Source organism: Antennarius striatus, chromosome 20, assembly GCF_040054535.1.
Source record: "Antennarius striatus isolate MH-2024 chromosome 20, ASM4005453v1, whole genome shotgun sequence".
Lineage (NCBI taxonomy): Eukaryota > Metazoa > Chordata > Actinopteri > Lophiiformes > Antennariidae > Antennarius > Antennarius striatus.
This window is the reverse complement of record NC_090795.1, coordinates 4,392,002-4,409,191: the sequence shown is the minus strand read 5'-3', so window position 1 is coordinate 4,409,191 and position 17,190 is coordinate 4,392,002. Positions and strand designations below refer to the sequence as shown.

The 17,190-nt window shown below is 45.5% G+C and overlaps 2 protein-coding genes across 2 annotated transcripts; one reads left to right on the top strand and one right to left on the bottom strand.

Annotated features, from left to right (window-relative positions):
* Positions 1-269: 269 nt before the first annotated feature.
* Positions 270-9,515, top strand: LOC137587825 (uncharacterized). Its single transcript, XM_068304478.1, has 11 exons — positions 270-555; positions 1,501-1,835; positions 2,217-2,837; positions 3,811-3,999; positions 4,216-4,560; positions 5,004-5,089; positions 5,517-5,623; positions 5,715-5,858; positions 6,594-6,716; positions 7,447-7,716; positions 8,196-9,515. The coding sequence occupies exons 2-11, from the start codon at positions 1,690-1,692 to the stop codon at positions 8,400-8,402; spliced, it is 2,238 nt and encodes a 745-aa protein (XP_068160579.1). The 5' UTR covers positions 270-555; positions 1,501-1,689; the 3' UTR covers positions 8,403-9,515.
* A 527-nt stretch (positions 9,516-10,042) lies between these two features.
* Positions 10,043-17,190, bottom strand: ankha (ANKH inorganic pyrophosphate transport regulator a). The gene is made up of 12 exons (XM_068304354.1): positions 16,648-17,190; positions 15,540-15,756; positions 15,257-15,375; positions 15,085-15,168; positions 14,830-15,000; positions 14,588-14,722; positions 14,032-14,124; positions 13,851-13,943; positions 11,667-11,796; positions 11,418-11,541; positions 11,187-11,286; positions 10,043-10,949 (listed from the first exon to the last, which is right to left on the bottom strand). Exons 1-12 carry the CDS (start codon positions 16,741-16,743, stop codon positions 10,812-10,814), a joined length of 1,500 nt encoding a protein of 499 aa, XP_068160455.1. The 5' UTR covers positions 16,744-17,190; the 3' UTR covers positions 10,043-10,811.

Sequence of the window (17,190 nt, the reverse complement as noted above, 5' to 3'; positions counted from 1 at the left end):
ATTATAAATAAACTGATTTATTCTCTTATCCTGGAAATATTTGTGGATGTGTTTTATTAATTTTGAAGCTATTCAATTTAGTCAAATAAAACAAAAGTCAGTCATCACATTTAACAAGCCAAAACAAAAAAGGCCAAACTACTGTTTCTTCATCTCAGTACTAATAAGTAATAAACAAAATTCCAAGTCGCCCGAAGTACATGTTTCCGAGGATCAATTGAACGCCACATAATGCGCATTACTATGACGTCATTCGCTCGGACCGTGCCGTGACCTGCTGCTCCCTCTATGCTAGGGGTCTCTTCATATAGATATTCCGCATAAAGTGCACTAAAGAAAACTCGTTGTCCGTGAAATGGGTCGTCAGCCACAATAAATATTTATTTATTCTAGCCGGTAACCGGTGTGGCCGCAGTGATTCTCGTGATTGGCTACGAGTAGTTGCGCATGTTTGTATTTCAAGTTTACCTCAGCTAGCTGGCTAGCTAATTTGGGCTGAACCAGGACTCGGTGCTACATGATTGCGGACCTCGTTGCTAGTTGAAGCCAACCGAGGTACGTTTTCTTTGTCAGTGTGGACGAGGCGGTGACAGCTCTGTGTCTGTCTGAAATGTGCTGTCAGTGTCGTTACTTGAGGCTGAGGAACGATGTTAGCTAATTGTAGATGTATTTTGTGACAGCCTAGTAGCAGGTGCGACACATACTGTAAATGGGGGGTTTATGTTACGTTATGTTTTTTGTAGAAGTGCGTCACCACAAACTGTATTTTGACTTCTGTATATTTAGATATTGTCCTTTTTGTGGGCTGTTACGGAAATGTGCTGACCGTATACACGAGAAAGCGTTCAAAAATGTGTAGTTGTGTTTATCCGTTGTTTGCGTCGTATGAAAGAAACAACCTGTGTTTATCTCCATAGAAACTGTTATTATTACCTTCGTTTAATCACCTTTTTGAAAGAAAAAGCCAGAACGAAAACGAAAGCGCCATAAACGTATCACGTGACACACCTAAATGACATTTTATGAGTTCATTAATTAGTCTGGCCCCGGTCTGCGTTGATTTCAATTGACTGCTATGGGCCCTGGCTAATGTCACGTGACGCAGGGGCCACTATGTCTGCCAGTGGTCATACAGGTCAATCCTGTTTGACGACGTGAAATAGATGGGCTGTTTTTGATCGATCATTCACTTTACAGCAATTCATGTGTCAAGAATTGCTGTAAAGCCTGGTCTACATGTAGATTTCAAGCATTAAAAATGAGCAAAACTATTTTTCAAATGTGGCCAAAAATAGAAAGGTGGACACATAAACCTTTTGAACAAGTCTATCACAGCACTGACATGACAATTCACATTATTCTCTACAACCAAAGTTTTATGATTATCTTATGGCTCTATTGTGTACTGACAGAAATGTCTGTTTAGCTAAAATTCCAATTTGGGATTTACAATTTTATTTTATTTTTTTTTCCTAGTCATGCATTCTTGATCTTTTTTAGGTATAAACATTTCTGCAAGACAGACATGGCTGCGTCCCGCCTTTAGCAGCGGCTTGACCGCTGCCGTCATGGATTCCTGAAGCCTCATCCAGGGACTCCTCAGGTCGCTTGCGGGCGATTCCGACCAGAGGTCACCATTCAGCCTACGACCCATCCGTCCTCCCCAGCAAAGGGAGCAGTTGGTTTGAGATGGGGAGCAGCTGCTGTCATGCCGAAAGTCCTTGCGGCAGCGAGGAGGAGAAAAGTGTCCTCCTGAAAGGAGACTCGAAGGCCGCCATGCCCACGGGAGAAAAGGTTATGATGGGAACATGTGGCCCAGAGAATGATGGTATGAGGTAAGGTGACCCTTTCGGTTATGATGGCTTTGGTGGAGAACTTTAGCCTAAAATTTTTCTAACACAGTGATGGGATGTAAACGTTAGTGCAAAAAGGAGAAGCTAGGCTAAACCTGTCAATAAAATATGTCAAAGTTTGTAAGGAGAAAATGTCTTTCTGTTGTTAGTCTTTCCTGCTCAGCTTCCAGATGTTTGTCAGGGAGCAGGAGACATGGTTGATTATTTCTTTTAGACTGAACTGTAGAGACAACACAAGGGAACTTCATTTACCCATGAGCACCCCTTTATTTTTTTACCTAGTTATTATGCTCAGCTGTAACACATAGAACAAATTACTGAAGGCCAGTGACATATCCCTCCTGTCTGTGTTCTGGCACTAAGGATAACACCTGATGAGGTGAATATGAAGGTGGAGATGAAAGCCGAAGCTGAGCAGGTGAAGCAGAGCCCTGAGGATGGTGAGACGGAGCCGAATAACACGCAGGAGAATGGACCCCTGCAGGAGGTCAATGTAAAAACGACGATGCTGCCTCCAGAGAAAGGGCCTGAGCTGAAAGAAAACTCCATCACAGCACAAGATGAAGAAATAAAGGACATTCCTGCAGACAGCGTACAGGCAGATCTCCTGCAATGCACTTTCAACTCCCTGCAGAAACAGAGCACCACAGGTGATTGGGAGATTTTTACAACGACGCTAGAAGAAGAAAATGCCGCCTCAGCTCAGGACGAAACCCTCAAAATCAGCTCGCTCACAACCGAGACATCCGACCCTGAAAACCATACTGAGACAGAAGCAGGAGAGCACATCGCATCGGCCGTTACTCATGAAGACGATGATGCTGCGAGCCCCGAGGTTGACAGCGGCGTAACGGAGTCATCAGGGGACAACAGTGAACATAATGAAGTGTTATCTGTGCCAAACACTCAGCTCCCTGCAGCAGTTTGTCAGTTATCACCCATCTCTGTGGTCAGTCAGGAGATCGACGCAGAGTCTCAGAGTTGGTGAGTCACGTGGAAACAAACTGTTAAGTTCCTGTTCTGGATGCTGGTTAGATAAAATGCACTGACATATCATGAGTCTGAGCTGGAGCGTTTACCTCAGGGGCAGAGCAGTATATTTATTCGTATCATCTGCTCTTCTATTTTTAAAAATGTTTTAAGTCAAAGTAATGTGACAGTTGAGGGACGATTAAAACAAAATGAAACCAGAATTTGCTCGTCTTTTTTTTGGACAGTTTTGTCTCTTAGGTTCACATGAAGATTTTCTTCTTCTCATATTGCAAGCTAAAAAACACAGAAATGGACAACATTAAAAATATCCCGTTGAATATTACCTAGACAGTTTATGAATATCTTTCTGTCTATTCACTCATGTTCCAGTTTATTTTTAACAACTTAACTTGTCTGCAACCAGCTGTTATGTTGTGAATTGGGACTAGTTAATGGCTCTAAGAAGAGTAATCCATTCTAGCTGTTATATATGGCAAGTAGTGGCAAAGTGACCCCTTCTTCTCAAACTGTTCTGATTTTAAACCATGTAGATTTATCTTTAAAATATTATCCTTCTCTCTATCTTTTTTTTTTTTTTTTTTAACCTGCAATTCCCATAATACATTGTCCTGTAAAAAAAGTAGAGAACACACGACTAGACTGCCGTCACCAATCCCTCTTGGCTCATTTCGCCACCATAGTGTAAGATTTGGATGCTAATGTTTTATTTTGCTGCTCCTAACCTGACATTTTCATTGCGTAATCTTCTGCAGAAAACTCGATAACCTCGAGTCGCGTCTGAGTTAATTGAAGTTACTGTCCTCAGCATTGCACTTAAAAATTAAATTGAGAGGTTAATAATTAAAGACATTTATCACTGTGAAACTCCAGCGATACTGGATATATAGTCATAAACTATTCTACTTCTGTACGGTCAGTGGCGTCTTTAGAAATAACTGTCTCTCCCCTCACTTCCTGTGTCTAGTCCTGGACCGGAGGACTTGGAGTCTTTAGGGTGCAAGGAGTGCAGTTCTGAACTGGTAAGAAGCCATGATGTCTCTGAGTCTCCGTCTGGACCAGATCCCACAGGACTCGGTGACGGTGGTGAGGAGCAAAGGTCCAGGATCTCTGCAGGGGAGGCCGATATCCCAGCCCTAGAGGATCTGAGCCAGAGGTGAGTGAGTTCAGATTGTGACTTGTGTCTATGCTTCCTCGTGGCCACCAGGGGGCGTATAAACATCGCTAGTTTGTATCAGCTAAGTGAGCTTCTCATTGACTCCAAACATGAAGTGTTTAGTATTCCAGCTTCAGAATATGTAGACATAAATAGAAAAGTGTTGATGAATGTGTCTTGCTGAGGAAAAGTAACAAAGGTGAATTCTCCCTCCAGCTCTGAGTCCGATCAGAATGCGAAACCAGAAGTTTCTGGCACTCCTACGACCACGGAGGTCACTTCCTCCGAGAACCTCCAGCAGGACAGCAGTGAGAAAATTATACAGAAGGAACGCAGCAAAGACGAACACGCTCCCACCGCGGAGGAGATCGATGAGACGGAGGAGGAAGAGGCGATGAAGGCTCCCACGGAGGCCGGAGGTGCGGCTGGGGAAGACGCTGAGATCCAGGAGGTGACTGGGAAAGAGGAGCAGCTGGCAGGGAGCTCACCAGCTGGTGGGAAGCCTGAGGAGATCTCTGTGGCACAGGAACAGGAATCTGCTGAAGATCTCCTTGGCAACAGGTTAGTTATGATTGTTTTGATCTCATACGTAATTATCCCAACTAACATTATTATAAATATTCATTTTCACTTTTAGTCTATAAACTAAAGAATATTTGTCAGTTTACCGGGATAAAACTAAGTTTTCAGGCAAAATCTATATTTTAAAATTGTTTTTGGAAGCCTGTTCTTTTCTTCATATAGGAAGGCGCTGGTTTTTAAAAAAAACTTAATTCAAACTGGTTCTAATTAATATATTCTTTGTTTACTACTTCCATCCTTAAATCATTGTTAGTTTGGGGACGTCACGTTACATTTGGTACCGACCCGAGGTAACCTAGTGTGCTCATGAAGGAAGGAACACTGTGTAGCCGTGAGGCTCAGTGACGTTTACTTGTTGGTTGGATGTGTTGACAATAAGGAAAACGTAAATCTTTGCCGATGTTTCTTTTTTGTCCTTTTAGTGAAGAAGACTTGTACCGAGGGGCTGAGGAGCTGTCAGCATCGCAAGAAGATAAACCAGGACCACCGCATCTGCTAGAAACTACATGTCAGTGCATCGTCTCGATTCATTACATCCCAGAACCATAATCAAGATGAATAGTGTCTCATAAGCCTGTCTGCGCCGGTTCTGTTAGCTATGTGTGCTTGGTGCTTCCTATCTCTGTAGAGCTTATACCGCCGCCACGACTCGCCGATCTATTTTAAGTAAATTAAACCCTAATCCATATTCCAGCAGGATGTGTACGCCATTTAAATAGTGTCAGACTTCTGATGATGTGCGCTCCTTTGTCCGAATCTCTAAAATTCTGTTTCTGTCTCGGGACATGCTCCGCTCTTCCTCCAAAGTGACGTCACAATCCATCTTTTTCTTTTATCTATGCATGACAGACATAAAAAGAAGAGTGAGAGTGCTTTCTTACTCTTCTTCTCTGGTTTTTTCATCCTTTCCTCTCCCTCTCCTCGATCCTGATCAGCCTTAAAGTTGGAGGACAGATGTAGTTTGGCCCCCGCGATGGATATTTTGTCGTACAGCGAGAGAGAATGGAGAGGAAACACTGCTAAGAGTGCGCTCATTAGAAAGGTCAGTGTGTCTGTCGCTCCTCCAGTAAAGAAGCTCCTGTCGTCCACCTTAATGACCGAGACTTCCTGTCCTGTCTCTGCTACTGCTGCAGGGTTATAAGGAGATGTCCCAAAGGTTCAGCAGTTTGAGGCGAGTGAGGGGGGACAACTACTGCGCCCTCAGAGCCACGCTGTTCCAGGTGCTCACCCAGAGCACCCGGCTTCCCTTATGGCTGCAGGAGGACGACATTTCTATGGTACACACTCGCTGGACAAGCCCGGTGTCAGATAATACGGGGCTCCCAGAGGGCCTGAGTCCATGTCTCCGTGGCTCAGAAACACTTGAGACACAGACACAAATGAGACACAGCATTAAGAGGACAGTTTTATTGCTGTGGTTACTCCTTGTTTAAACCCCTTGGCTTAATGTTTTATTATTATATTGTGTTGAATGAGATCAAGTCAGTCAGTCATTGGTCCATGTAGAAGACATGGAAGTCCAGAACGGCCTTATTGTTGAATTTCATCACAGATCTCTGACATCCGAAAACTCTGCTGTAACTTCTCCATCTTCCTCTGATTCACTGTGCTCTGTTCCGTAACTGGATCAGTCGTCATTACACTAAATTCAATGATTAGAACCTGATTTTCACTGACAAGCTCCGCCAGACTGTCCCTCAGCCCCCTCCTCGTTGACGTCATTGGAAGCCAGTGAGTTAATGGCTGATGTGCAGACCTAACAAAGTCTCCAGCGTTGGCTAATAAATCCTCCTTAGTCTAAGAAGTATCTCAGGTTGTTAGTCCAGTTAGCAGAGCGGATGAACACACTTGTTGGTTATTTCCTTGCAAAAAACACTTTTTTAAAATTCCTTCTAAATTTTTAAAAGACCCGTTCAACATCAAGCAGGTTAAATAATGACACAAAACTACATCCAGAAGTACAACTTCCTGTTCTGATGTCCACATCTCATTTCATTCCTTTGTGTTGACAGTTGCCCGATCAGCTCGAGGGTCTCGTGAGTCATTGGACGTTTCCTGGAGAATGCCTGCAGGGAGGGGGGACGGGTGACGCCACCCTGCAGCTGAAAGGCTACGTGGAGCTTCTCCGAAATAAGGTACCGACTGGAAATGTCAGAAACGCACGAGAAAGTATTTTAAAGAGTCAAGAGTAAACCACAGCTCTACATTTATCCAATCCGTGTACACTGAGGGTATTGATGCTCTACACAGCTTTTAGATGTGATTACTGCCATGTGGTAAAGGGCGGCGGCGTTCCCCACAATGCTGCACTGTTCCATCTTTTGTTTGTGTGCCATTTACAGAGGAACTTAGCATGCGCTAAAGGATTAGCAGTGATGGATGGAGCATCAAAGAAACACTTTTTTGAGCTGTTTAACCCACAGTGTCTCTTCACTGTGACAGAGCAAGAGCCAGTTGGGATTTACTGCCCTTCGCCTCCGCTGGTGTCTTGTGAGGAATTCTGGTCTTTAAAGGACTTCTTTTTTTTTTCTGGACCTCTTTGGCTTTATGAGACCTTCTGTTTACATTTTGTGCCTGACATCCTTATAGTTCCCATACAGTTGAACTTAGGAGTAGACAGGCTGGTGTCCTGCTGTGCACTGGCTCCATAAATAACACTTTTTATGTGAACCAATGTTCAGGAATATGCAGGGAATGCAGAATATTCCAGACGAATCTGGATCAGCCTGGGGAAAACGTTTGGTCTTAAGCTTCTCTTTGATGGCCTGACCTTAAATACTCCATCCTTGACTGTGTTAGGACAAAGATTATAGGAAAATGATGTCATCAGCAAATCCATTTATGATTCCGTCCATGTGTTTCCAGTGGCAGGCGGCGGTGAACTGCTCCTCCGTGGCGGAGCGGCAGCAGCTGTGCGAGCGAGCGTTTCAGGGAGGAGAAGAGGAGCTGGCGCTGCTGGAGGCGATGAAGCTGCTGATGCTGGACAGAGCGGCGGAGCTGCACGGCCGCATGCAGGCCGGCAAAGACGTACCGCTCTTCTGCTGGCTGCTGTTCGCTCGGGACTCGTCCGACTGCCCCCACGCCTTCCTCTCCAACCACCTCAGCCATGTCGGCCTCAGCGCCGGGCTGGAGCAGGTAGGGCAGATGATCACAGGCAGTTAAAGACATGCTGTGTTTTACAGGGTTTAATGGTTGTTTACGTGACTGTTTTTAAGATAAACTACACTTAGAACTTTTGGGACTCTCTTGTCCTTTTGAATTTCTGCAACATAAACTGGAATAATCCAACGAGCATCATCCACTCTGTGGTTTTTACGCAATCCTGCCTGGAAACACACCTAGGAACCAACGCGGCCTCCTTGGCAGCAGCTCGTGTTTTCTTTCATGAGCAGGAGGAACATTCGTAACCTAAATAGTAAAACATGCTGCAGCGTGTGCTGTTTTGATTCTGCAGCAGTTTCAGGATGCAGCCACGTGATTTAATTGCTGTTTTTCACCCTTTTAAGTTAAGCAGGGTGTGTTCTGGGTAATGAAACCCCACCCGTAAATATCATATGTTTGAGCAGCTGAGGCGTTTACCTGACGGTGCAGTTATCTGCTATCTTTTTGTGCAGGTGGAGATGTTCCTGCTGGGCTACGCCCTGCAGTGCACCATTCAAGTTTACAGACTATACAAGGCCGACACGGAGGAGTTCGTCACCTTCTACCCGGACGACCACAAGGACGACTGGCCGTCGGTGTGCCTGGTGACGGAGGACGACCGCCACTACAACGTGCCCATCGTAGAAGCTGCAGAACACAAGGAGCTCGACTCCAGCTGATTGCCACTGCAGAGAGATCCCCCGCCATAAAAAAACAAAATGCTCCTCAGGTTGTTGTTGAATTAATTCACGCCAGTTAAAGGAATAAGTTGGACATTTTTGGGGAAACGGGATTTCAAATGTGAAGCTACAGCTTGTAACCGTTAGCTTAGCTTAGCCAAGACTGGAAATGAGCTAGCATTGATGAAAAACTGAGGTTTCAAATTAAAAGTTATGGTTAAACAAGACTAGATGTGACCGATACAGCTAGGCTAGCTGTTTCCCTCCGTTTCCAGTTTTTGTGCTAAGCTAAGCTAAACAGATTGTTTGTCAGACACAGCAAGAAAAGAGAATGTGTATTCCTTTAAAAGAATGCTGATATTAGACCCTGTACATGATGTGGGTTACACACGTCGTACACACTGTACTGTATACAGAGTTTTCTATTTGGGTGTCTGTACGTGCTTCGATGTCCGATCTTCTGTTGAGTATTTTTCTCTCTGAAGTCCTGATAAAAACTCAGAGGAGCTGCCAAAACCACGAGACGGTTAGTGTTTAAACTGGAGCCTTTGCACTTTGATTTGTGTATTTTTTTTCCTTTATGTACAAAACGTGCGTATTAAATTCTGATGAACTGAATTAGTGAAAGAAAGTTTGATCAAGTTCAGAAGACGAATCGCAGCCCTTATCAGGATGACGTGTGTGTGTGTGTGTTTGTGTGACGATCTCAGTGTGTAACATGTTGCCTTTAACCAAGCTGTTCTGAGGAGGGGCGGGGAGGGGGCGAGCCCTCACCGTCTACCAGCCACTGGATTCAGTATTAAAAACTTGCTTGGTCCTCCATGTTGCCTTAGAAATAATGCACAATAAGAATGAATGTTGGTTATTTGTGATCAGACAACGTTTCCTCAACGCTCTTAACAGTAAAACTCATTCGCAGGAATGTTCTTGCACTGTCAGACTTTTGGCATTTAGATAAAACAAAAGTACAATTTTTGTAAAAAAAATAATAAAAATATAATATAAAATGGACTTTTCCTAATTTAAAGACAATTCAAACAGGATTTTGAACTTGTGATTGAAACATTAGACAAAACGACATGGCGTCTGTAAAACATGGTTGAATAAAACTGATTTTCCTACGCTCTATTTGATTTGTGTTGACTTTTTTTTTTTAGCAACAGCAAACTAAATTAGTCTGCATGTCTGTTATTGACCAGGAGGTCTGTCTGGGGTCAGGCAGAATGAACTTCACTCTAGAATAACAAGACTTTTTATATTGTGTACTATTTCACAAAAAAAGAAAATCGTTTTCTGGTGTTTTTTCACCATCAAATGTATAAAATAGTTTCGAAAGGACTTAAATCCTTTTCTACACTGATTCAAAGGAAAACAAAATTAGTTGCCATGGATACCAGCAGCACAAGTGAGTTTCCTCTTGTGTTCAGCATTAAAGATAAGGCTGGGGAGCTCCCAGCGGAGCAGCTGCTCCTGGTGCCTCCCTTTCGAGGGGTGGCGGACCGGGAGGAGATCCCAGAACTCGTAATGGATTACATCTGCCTCAGGCCCTGGGGGGGAGGGGGGCAGAATAAATGACCAGAAATAAATCTACAGCAAAGCACACACAGCACTGGGAATAATATAACAAAATAAAACAAAGGTTAATAATAAAGCAATTTATTTGTCAAATAAGAATGCCTATACAGTATATACAGTACGTACGACAGTCTGAATACTACCAGGAAAATGCATGGCAAACAAAAAGCAGATAGACTCCCAGACTGTATGGAAGGTGAACAATCAGAACTGTATTCTGTAACACACGCGATGATATAACGAGGGATTCCCGACCCCTCTGGGCAATTAAATATACACAATGCATTACCTATAGAAAACAACAATACTCTGTACACCATTGTATGTAAAATACTATTGCACAACCCAATAATAAGTCCCACAACATTTCTATAGCTGAATTCAAGCAAGGCCTTGCTGCTTAATCTTGTTAAAATAACAAAATTATATGTTTATTAATTTATTTTTTTTTGGCAACTCCACCACCACTCTGTAGATTTGTGATTCTCACCGCGGAGGAGGAAAAGTTCTCCTGCATGGTTTTTTTTTTTTTTAGTTTTCCCTTGCTTTACCAGTGGACACATGAAAGAGGTTCAACGCCTGTGGATGTGATGCAAACGTAGAGCTGCGGAAAAACATCCAAAAGACGAATGTATATACACTGATGGATGAACACGTGGAGGTGCATGGCTTTCTTTACAGTGTGTTTTTTTTAACGGTGTGCTGCTCTATTCAAAAAGTTTTCCTCAGGCGAGTCTCCAACAGCAAACTCCTCGGGTCCTCGCTCCTCTCCAGCACCAGAATGCTCGGCGGACTCCTCTTCGGACGCAGCGGTGGAGGTCGACTTTTACCGTCTCACTCCTGCTCCTCCTCCTCCTCTTCCTCCTCCTGAAGCTCTTCAATGGCGTCCATCTGAGGCCTGGTGCACACCTCGCTCATGGGGGCCGAGTCCTCGCCCTCCACCACCAACTCATTGGACATCTCTGCATTTTTCTGTGGAAACAGGAAGACGGAAGTGAAAACTCCTTGAAATCGGGTGAAATATTCTGTCTGTTAAAGAGTAATGATGTTTAATCTCAGACAATAAAGATATAACGTGCTGAGTCATGTGCTTCCAGATGAGCGTTTTTCTCTCGCGTTTCATTTATGATTTAATCATGAAACACAAGAGGCTGATGATGGGCCAGGGACACCTGGCTGCAGAAAGCACACAATAATAAGTGTTCTCACCTGCTGTCGATAAACATAGCAGGCTGCTATGGCAACCATTGTCGACTCCCCTATGAAACCGGCCAGAAGGGATCCAACCCCGAGCGTGGCCCCGTGAACCCTGAAATACACATTTCACGGTTATTTATTATTTATACATAAGAAATAAGATGTATAAGCTTTATAAATAAATACAAATAAAGATATGATGATATAAACATGTATAAGCCTGAGTAGTGCTCAGTGACTTACCCCATATAAGGCAGCACAACTAGACTTGTGATGAGGACAATGATACGGAGGACTGAGCTGGGGGCCAGCACAAAGGTCTTTTTCAGGGTCATGAGCCATCCAGTCAAATGAGCCCGAACAGTCACTGCAAAAACACACAAACACACACACATTCACACACATACTCTCACAAAGTGGAAACATCACCCACAAGTCCAACGGGAAAATCCAGCTGGACGCTGATAATGGAAAAACGTCAAAGTGTCTCACCTGGCAGCGGGAAAAAGGAGAAGATCCGCAGCGGGACCACACACAGCTCGGCGAAGGCGTACTTCACTCCGATGACGTCAACCAGGATCTTCTCCGACACACGAGGAGTCCAAAACACCACGAAACAAAGCTGGGCACAAAATGAAACAGAAACAAATTCATTTGTTTTGTTTTACGCGTTACCCACGACACAATAGAGTCGCTCCGGCGGCGGCTCATTGGATTTCATTAGTTCATTAACTGGAGTGGGTTCGGATTGAAACGCGACCCTTTGAAGCTCACGTAACACAATCAGGGGCGACAGACAAACTGATCATTTCTGGAAGCAGCTGCCGAGGCACGTGCGACATTATCCAAGCATCTCCGAGCTGTAACTGTATTATAAAAGCCATTAAGGGGGGGGGGTGTAAAATAGAACAAACCTGTCTGATCTCAACATGAATAAAACAATGATTTGTTTAAAATTGTATGAAGACAGGTTTCTGCACTACACATTAAAAAAAACACACACACACACACACACTGTGAGGCCCAGAGATCCATAAAAGGTGTTTTTTTCTGGTTCTAACTCGACTCCTGCTCAGCAGCTGGGTGCTGATGGAAATGAATTCCCTTTAAGCATTTTTTATTTGAATGTTGTGCAGAAATGGCTGTGGGTGCAAAGGAGCTGCACCTTGGCTCTGATTTGGATGTCATCTGACTTTACTTTAGAAAACATGCAGCAGGAATTTTAATAGTTGGAATTGTGCGGTGCAGAAATCGCTGGGAGTTCCTCCACAAAACGTCACCTCACTGTTTTTTTTTAAACGGCGGTAGCAAAAGCCTCTGATGTGGTTTGAGATCCCTGATGGATAAAGGAACAGATTACTCCCGAGTGATGATTTCACTTGGCATCATCTCACCGTAAATCATTATTTTAGCACGACTAATAACTCATTTGTGTGGCTTGAGCAAAACCTCCGTCTCCCCATGACTCAGCTGTGGTTTCACCAAAGTGACGCACCACCGCGCCGTCCCGACAACAGCCTGCTCTCATTGGACAGAAGTGATCTAGATGTTAGTTACATAACGTTATTCTGATACTGCCCCAAATGTCTTCTTCACCTGCCGTTTCTCATCTCAGTCCCCTTCCTTCGGTTAAAACGAGAACAAGTCCCGGCATGAGGGCCGTCGGTTCGCCTATGCAAACACACCGAACATAGCTGAGTCGAGCACGCACACACACACACACACACACACACACACACACGCACACACGCACACACAAAGCATGTTTACAGCTCCATATCTGCCTCGCCATTCTCCTCCCCCCAAACGAACCACAGACTTCCTGTTTTTCAGGCAGTTAACAGAATTAACTGGGGCAAAGGCGACTTTTAAAACTGACGTCCACTTTGCATCTTTGCATCGATGTCGAATCGAAGGTCATTTTTATCATAGGAGATGGATTGTGATGCAACCGTGCAGCGTTGTGCATTTGTTTGGCGATTGCACCAAGCTTTTGGAATGTGAGAACTGATACGTGAACACCACTTAAAGCTCAGTGTGTTTGTTGGGGGGACACAATGTTCCCTCTATATGACACCTCACCGGACGGCATATGGGGAGGGCAAACTAGACTGAACATAAGCAACCAGAAAAAAATAACAGTGGCGTACAGCAACAGACATGCATCGTCATGTAATCTGGGACGCGTCCAGATTAGGAGGACAGTTTTTGCATGACGGTTATGTGTTTAATCTACGTAATCTACCATCATCATCTGCAAAACAAAACACGATCTAAGAGCAGTTGTGTTAAATATGTATGGATGCGTGCAGTGAAGGATGATGGGTAACAGCACTGATCCGGTGTCAGTGAAGAACCTCAGGCTGCAAACAAATACTCTGCAAAGCCTCTTATGAAAATGAACGCTGGAAGTTCTGTAAGAAGAGAAAACGGGACGGTTATGTCTTCAAATGACACACTTTGTCTGTCAAATGGTCCCAAGCCTGCAGATATGACATCTTCACTTCAATTCATGCCGTTTTAATAAGACAAAAAGCAGCAAATCGTCACATTTGAGAAGCTATAAAAACCCGTTTGCCTTAAACAACCGATCGATCAACCGGCCAATGAATGAATGCCATAATTTGAGGACATAACATGCAAGTAAAGAAGAAAACATTCCCTCACTCGTCTTACCGTGAGCGATATCGCCAAGCAGCAGAATGTAAACTTTTTAATGTGATTCTTGGTGACGGGGCTGCTGACGTTCAGCTTGTTGCTTGGATTGTTCTGTTAGAGAGAGAAATGATCAGAAACACGAGAGACACGCTGATCAATAAACTGTTACTGCCGCTGATGGGAGGTTGGTCTGGATTACCTTGTCAAAGGCGGGGTACACCGCCCTCAGCTCGGTTAACCACCCGTAGGGCATGTGACCCACGGGGTAGGTGGCTGTGAGGACGGCCACGGCCTGGAACGACAAAAACACAGCAGCTGTTAGGTCATCGACGAAGGGAACGCCGCAAGCAGGACACCCCGCCAAACTAAAGGCAGGCGTCTTAGGTGAAATCTAAGACGCCTGTCTCCTACTTTCCCACTGGTTTATGATTAAATAACAGCTGTGATCTGGTTATTGTGTCCCGAACAACACAGGCTTTACGAGGCATCCAGATGCGCCACGCAGGGATGTTTTCACTGAGTTCCATGAGTCCCGCACCAACGCGGTGAATTGCCCAAACCACCGGCAGCCAGTGTTGTCGATGGTTTCCAGTTCATTCTGGTAAACAGGTTTGTATTGTCTCCCGTCGTTGAGTGGAGGCAGAATGAGGGAGGGGGTGATGGGTGGGGGTCTGTGAGCCAGAACGCTCCAGAGGGAGTTTGGTAGCATCTAGCATCTGATGCTTTTGGCAGATTAACGCTGGTACGACGCTCACCTCCGTAGCGTCAGAGGTCCCCTTCAGGTCACGGGACACAAAGAGGTTGACGATGGGTCGGCTGATGCGCTGAGTGGCCAGGATGAGGGCCAGGGGCCACCAGAAACTCAGCATCTTTTTGATTGTGGCGTCGCCCTGAGGATGAAACACATCCTTACTTTGCTGATTTTTTTCCCTCCACACAAGAAAATGTTTCCAAATATAAAGTAAATAATAAAATTTAAAAAATGGCCAGCCCTTACCCCCACATCCACCCCACTGGAGTCTGGGATCTTGTCGTGGATGTTACAGTAGTAACCCAGGCCGACGATGCTGAAGCGGACGAAGGCACCCATGTACAGGGAGAGGATGGGGATGAGCAGAGGCTCCACGCATTCCAGGTTACTGTGGAGCAGAATGGCCACGAACACAATCTGGAAGGAAAAGGAGATCCAGTGTAAATAAATAAACGGGGAAACGTTTGCGTCCGACTCGAATTGAACTCAAAGCAAAATCACCTGGGCCACGACGTCAGAGATGGAGGCTGAGCCCACTATGACACTGTACTTGTGCTTGAGGAGAATCCCCGCGTGGATCCACGCCTTCAAACCAGACGGAGGGACATGTTAAAAAAGCTTAAAAACACAAACACTTCAACCGAAGCGACGTGACGGCAGCGCGCATCCTCACCATTGCATCCAGCAAAGGGAATGCAGCCAGGTATAAGAACGCCTTCCTCGTCTTGTGGCCCACAGATTCGTCCACATGGTGGAGCTTGTTTATGATGTAGTATCCTAAATCTGTGTAAGCTGCAGACGGAAAAAAACAGAAAACAGTTTCTACTTCATTTTCTTTATTTTTAGCTGCAGGACCTCTGTGCTGCAATCATGGCTTCACTTTTTACAGGGTGTGGTTTGTGCAGCATGTCATCAAGCCTGGTAAGCATGCCAAAAAAAACCCCAAAAACACACACCTATCAAGATATGGAGGATGAATGCAATGGCCCCAGCGATGGCCATGCAGAGCACGGCCTTCCTCCGGTCCCTCCTGCTGTTGACGAACACCAAGCCCACGTTCTTGAAGTCGCTCATGGGTCCGGTGAAGAACTTCATCAGGGAGTAGGCCAGGCCGTAGCTGGCCAGCATTTTGACTGCATCCTCTTTGACTGTGGCTATGCCCCTGTTGAGGGCCTGGAAACGGATATCACAGGGGGAAGTTAGCCGGCACACATGTGACAGATGGAAAAATGAAATACCAACGCAGCGCTGGAGCTATTTCCTGTTTTATGAGCGATTAAATTCATGTGACATAATAAAAAAAAAAAGGAGACCTTTGACTACCCAGAACAATCCTGGAATTATTCCCATTCATTTCCACCTCCAGAACAACTACTACAGCTGCTCTTCCCTTGTGCGTGACCGTGCGCTATTTATACCAGTTAAGAGAAGCATTACATAAGCTTAATCCTGACATCTCCGAGCTTCAGGGAGATATTTCCCCCTCACACAACGCGCTGTCATCACGTTAGGAAGGGGGTGGGGTGTTCACATAACGGCGGATCGCATCATGCAGCTCTTATAATGATCTACAAACAGACTTTGACTCGGATTTACTGATTAATCTGAAGGCAAACAAATGAGCGGCGCGCACAGGAGACAGGTGGAGGTGGAGGCGCAGCTTTTAAAAGATGCGGCTAAACCAGGAATAAACAAGGGCGTGTGTGTGAGGGGGGAGGAGGAGGAGAAAGGGTGGGGGGGGCACCCTTCCTAAATAACATCTATACCTTCACAGCGGTCCTAAACACCCCCCCCCCCCGGGCTAAGCTAACCGTGGCTACGTGTAAACAAGCGCGTCCACACGGTAGAAACCGGTCGGGAAACGGTGCCAGTGTTTCCAGAAACCGATCCCCATCAGCAGCAAGACGCTAAAACACACACACACACACACACACACATTCATATGTACACACACACACACACTTTACAGCCTAACGCCGTTAGCCGCCGCTAGCAGCCCCGCTCCGTCTTTCGGTTTTTGACCTACGGCGCAAAATCCGCGGCGCACAGCTGCGCGTTTTTTACCTGCTCCCCGAGGTCGATGGCAACGTTGGTGATCGCCAGAGGCACCAGGAAGCGGAGGAGAGGCCAGTATGGACTGAGGGATGGAAACTCCACCATAGTAGAAGCCGAGATGACAGAACGAGGGGCATCTGCCTCGGTCTCGGTTGCGTAAAAAAGGATAAAATGAGAAAGAAAAGACGCGCGGATGGAGGGAGGTTTGGTTCTACCGAGAGAAGGAGCTGAAAGTCGGGCGGCGACAGGAGCCGAGGCGCTCCTGCGTCGGCGGCGCGTCACTGAGCCTCGATGCTGCCGAGCGGAGAAGGTCAGCGGAAATTTCAGAGAGGCGCATCTTCCTCCCGAATCATCGTCAAGGGGGAGGGAAGAGGGGGGACGCAGGGTGACATCAAACAGCGGCGATGGTGAGAGAGGAAGCGTCCCACATCGTACAGGGATTAGAATTCAATCCGAAATTGGTCAGATTTAATCTGTCCTGTTTGGCGTTTCACTGCGCCGGTGCGCCTCCGTCCGGTTCTTGTCGATTCTCCCCGAGGTTTGAACCGATCG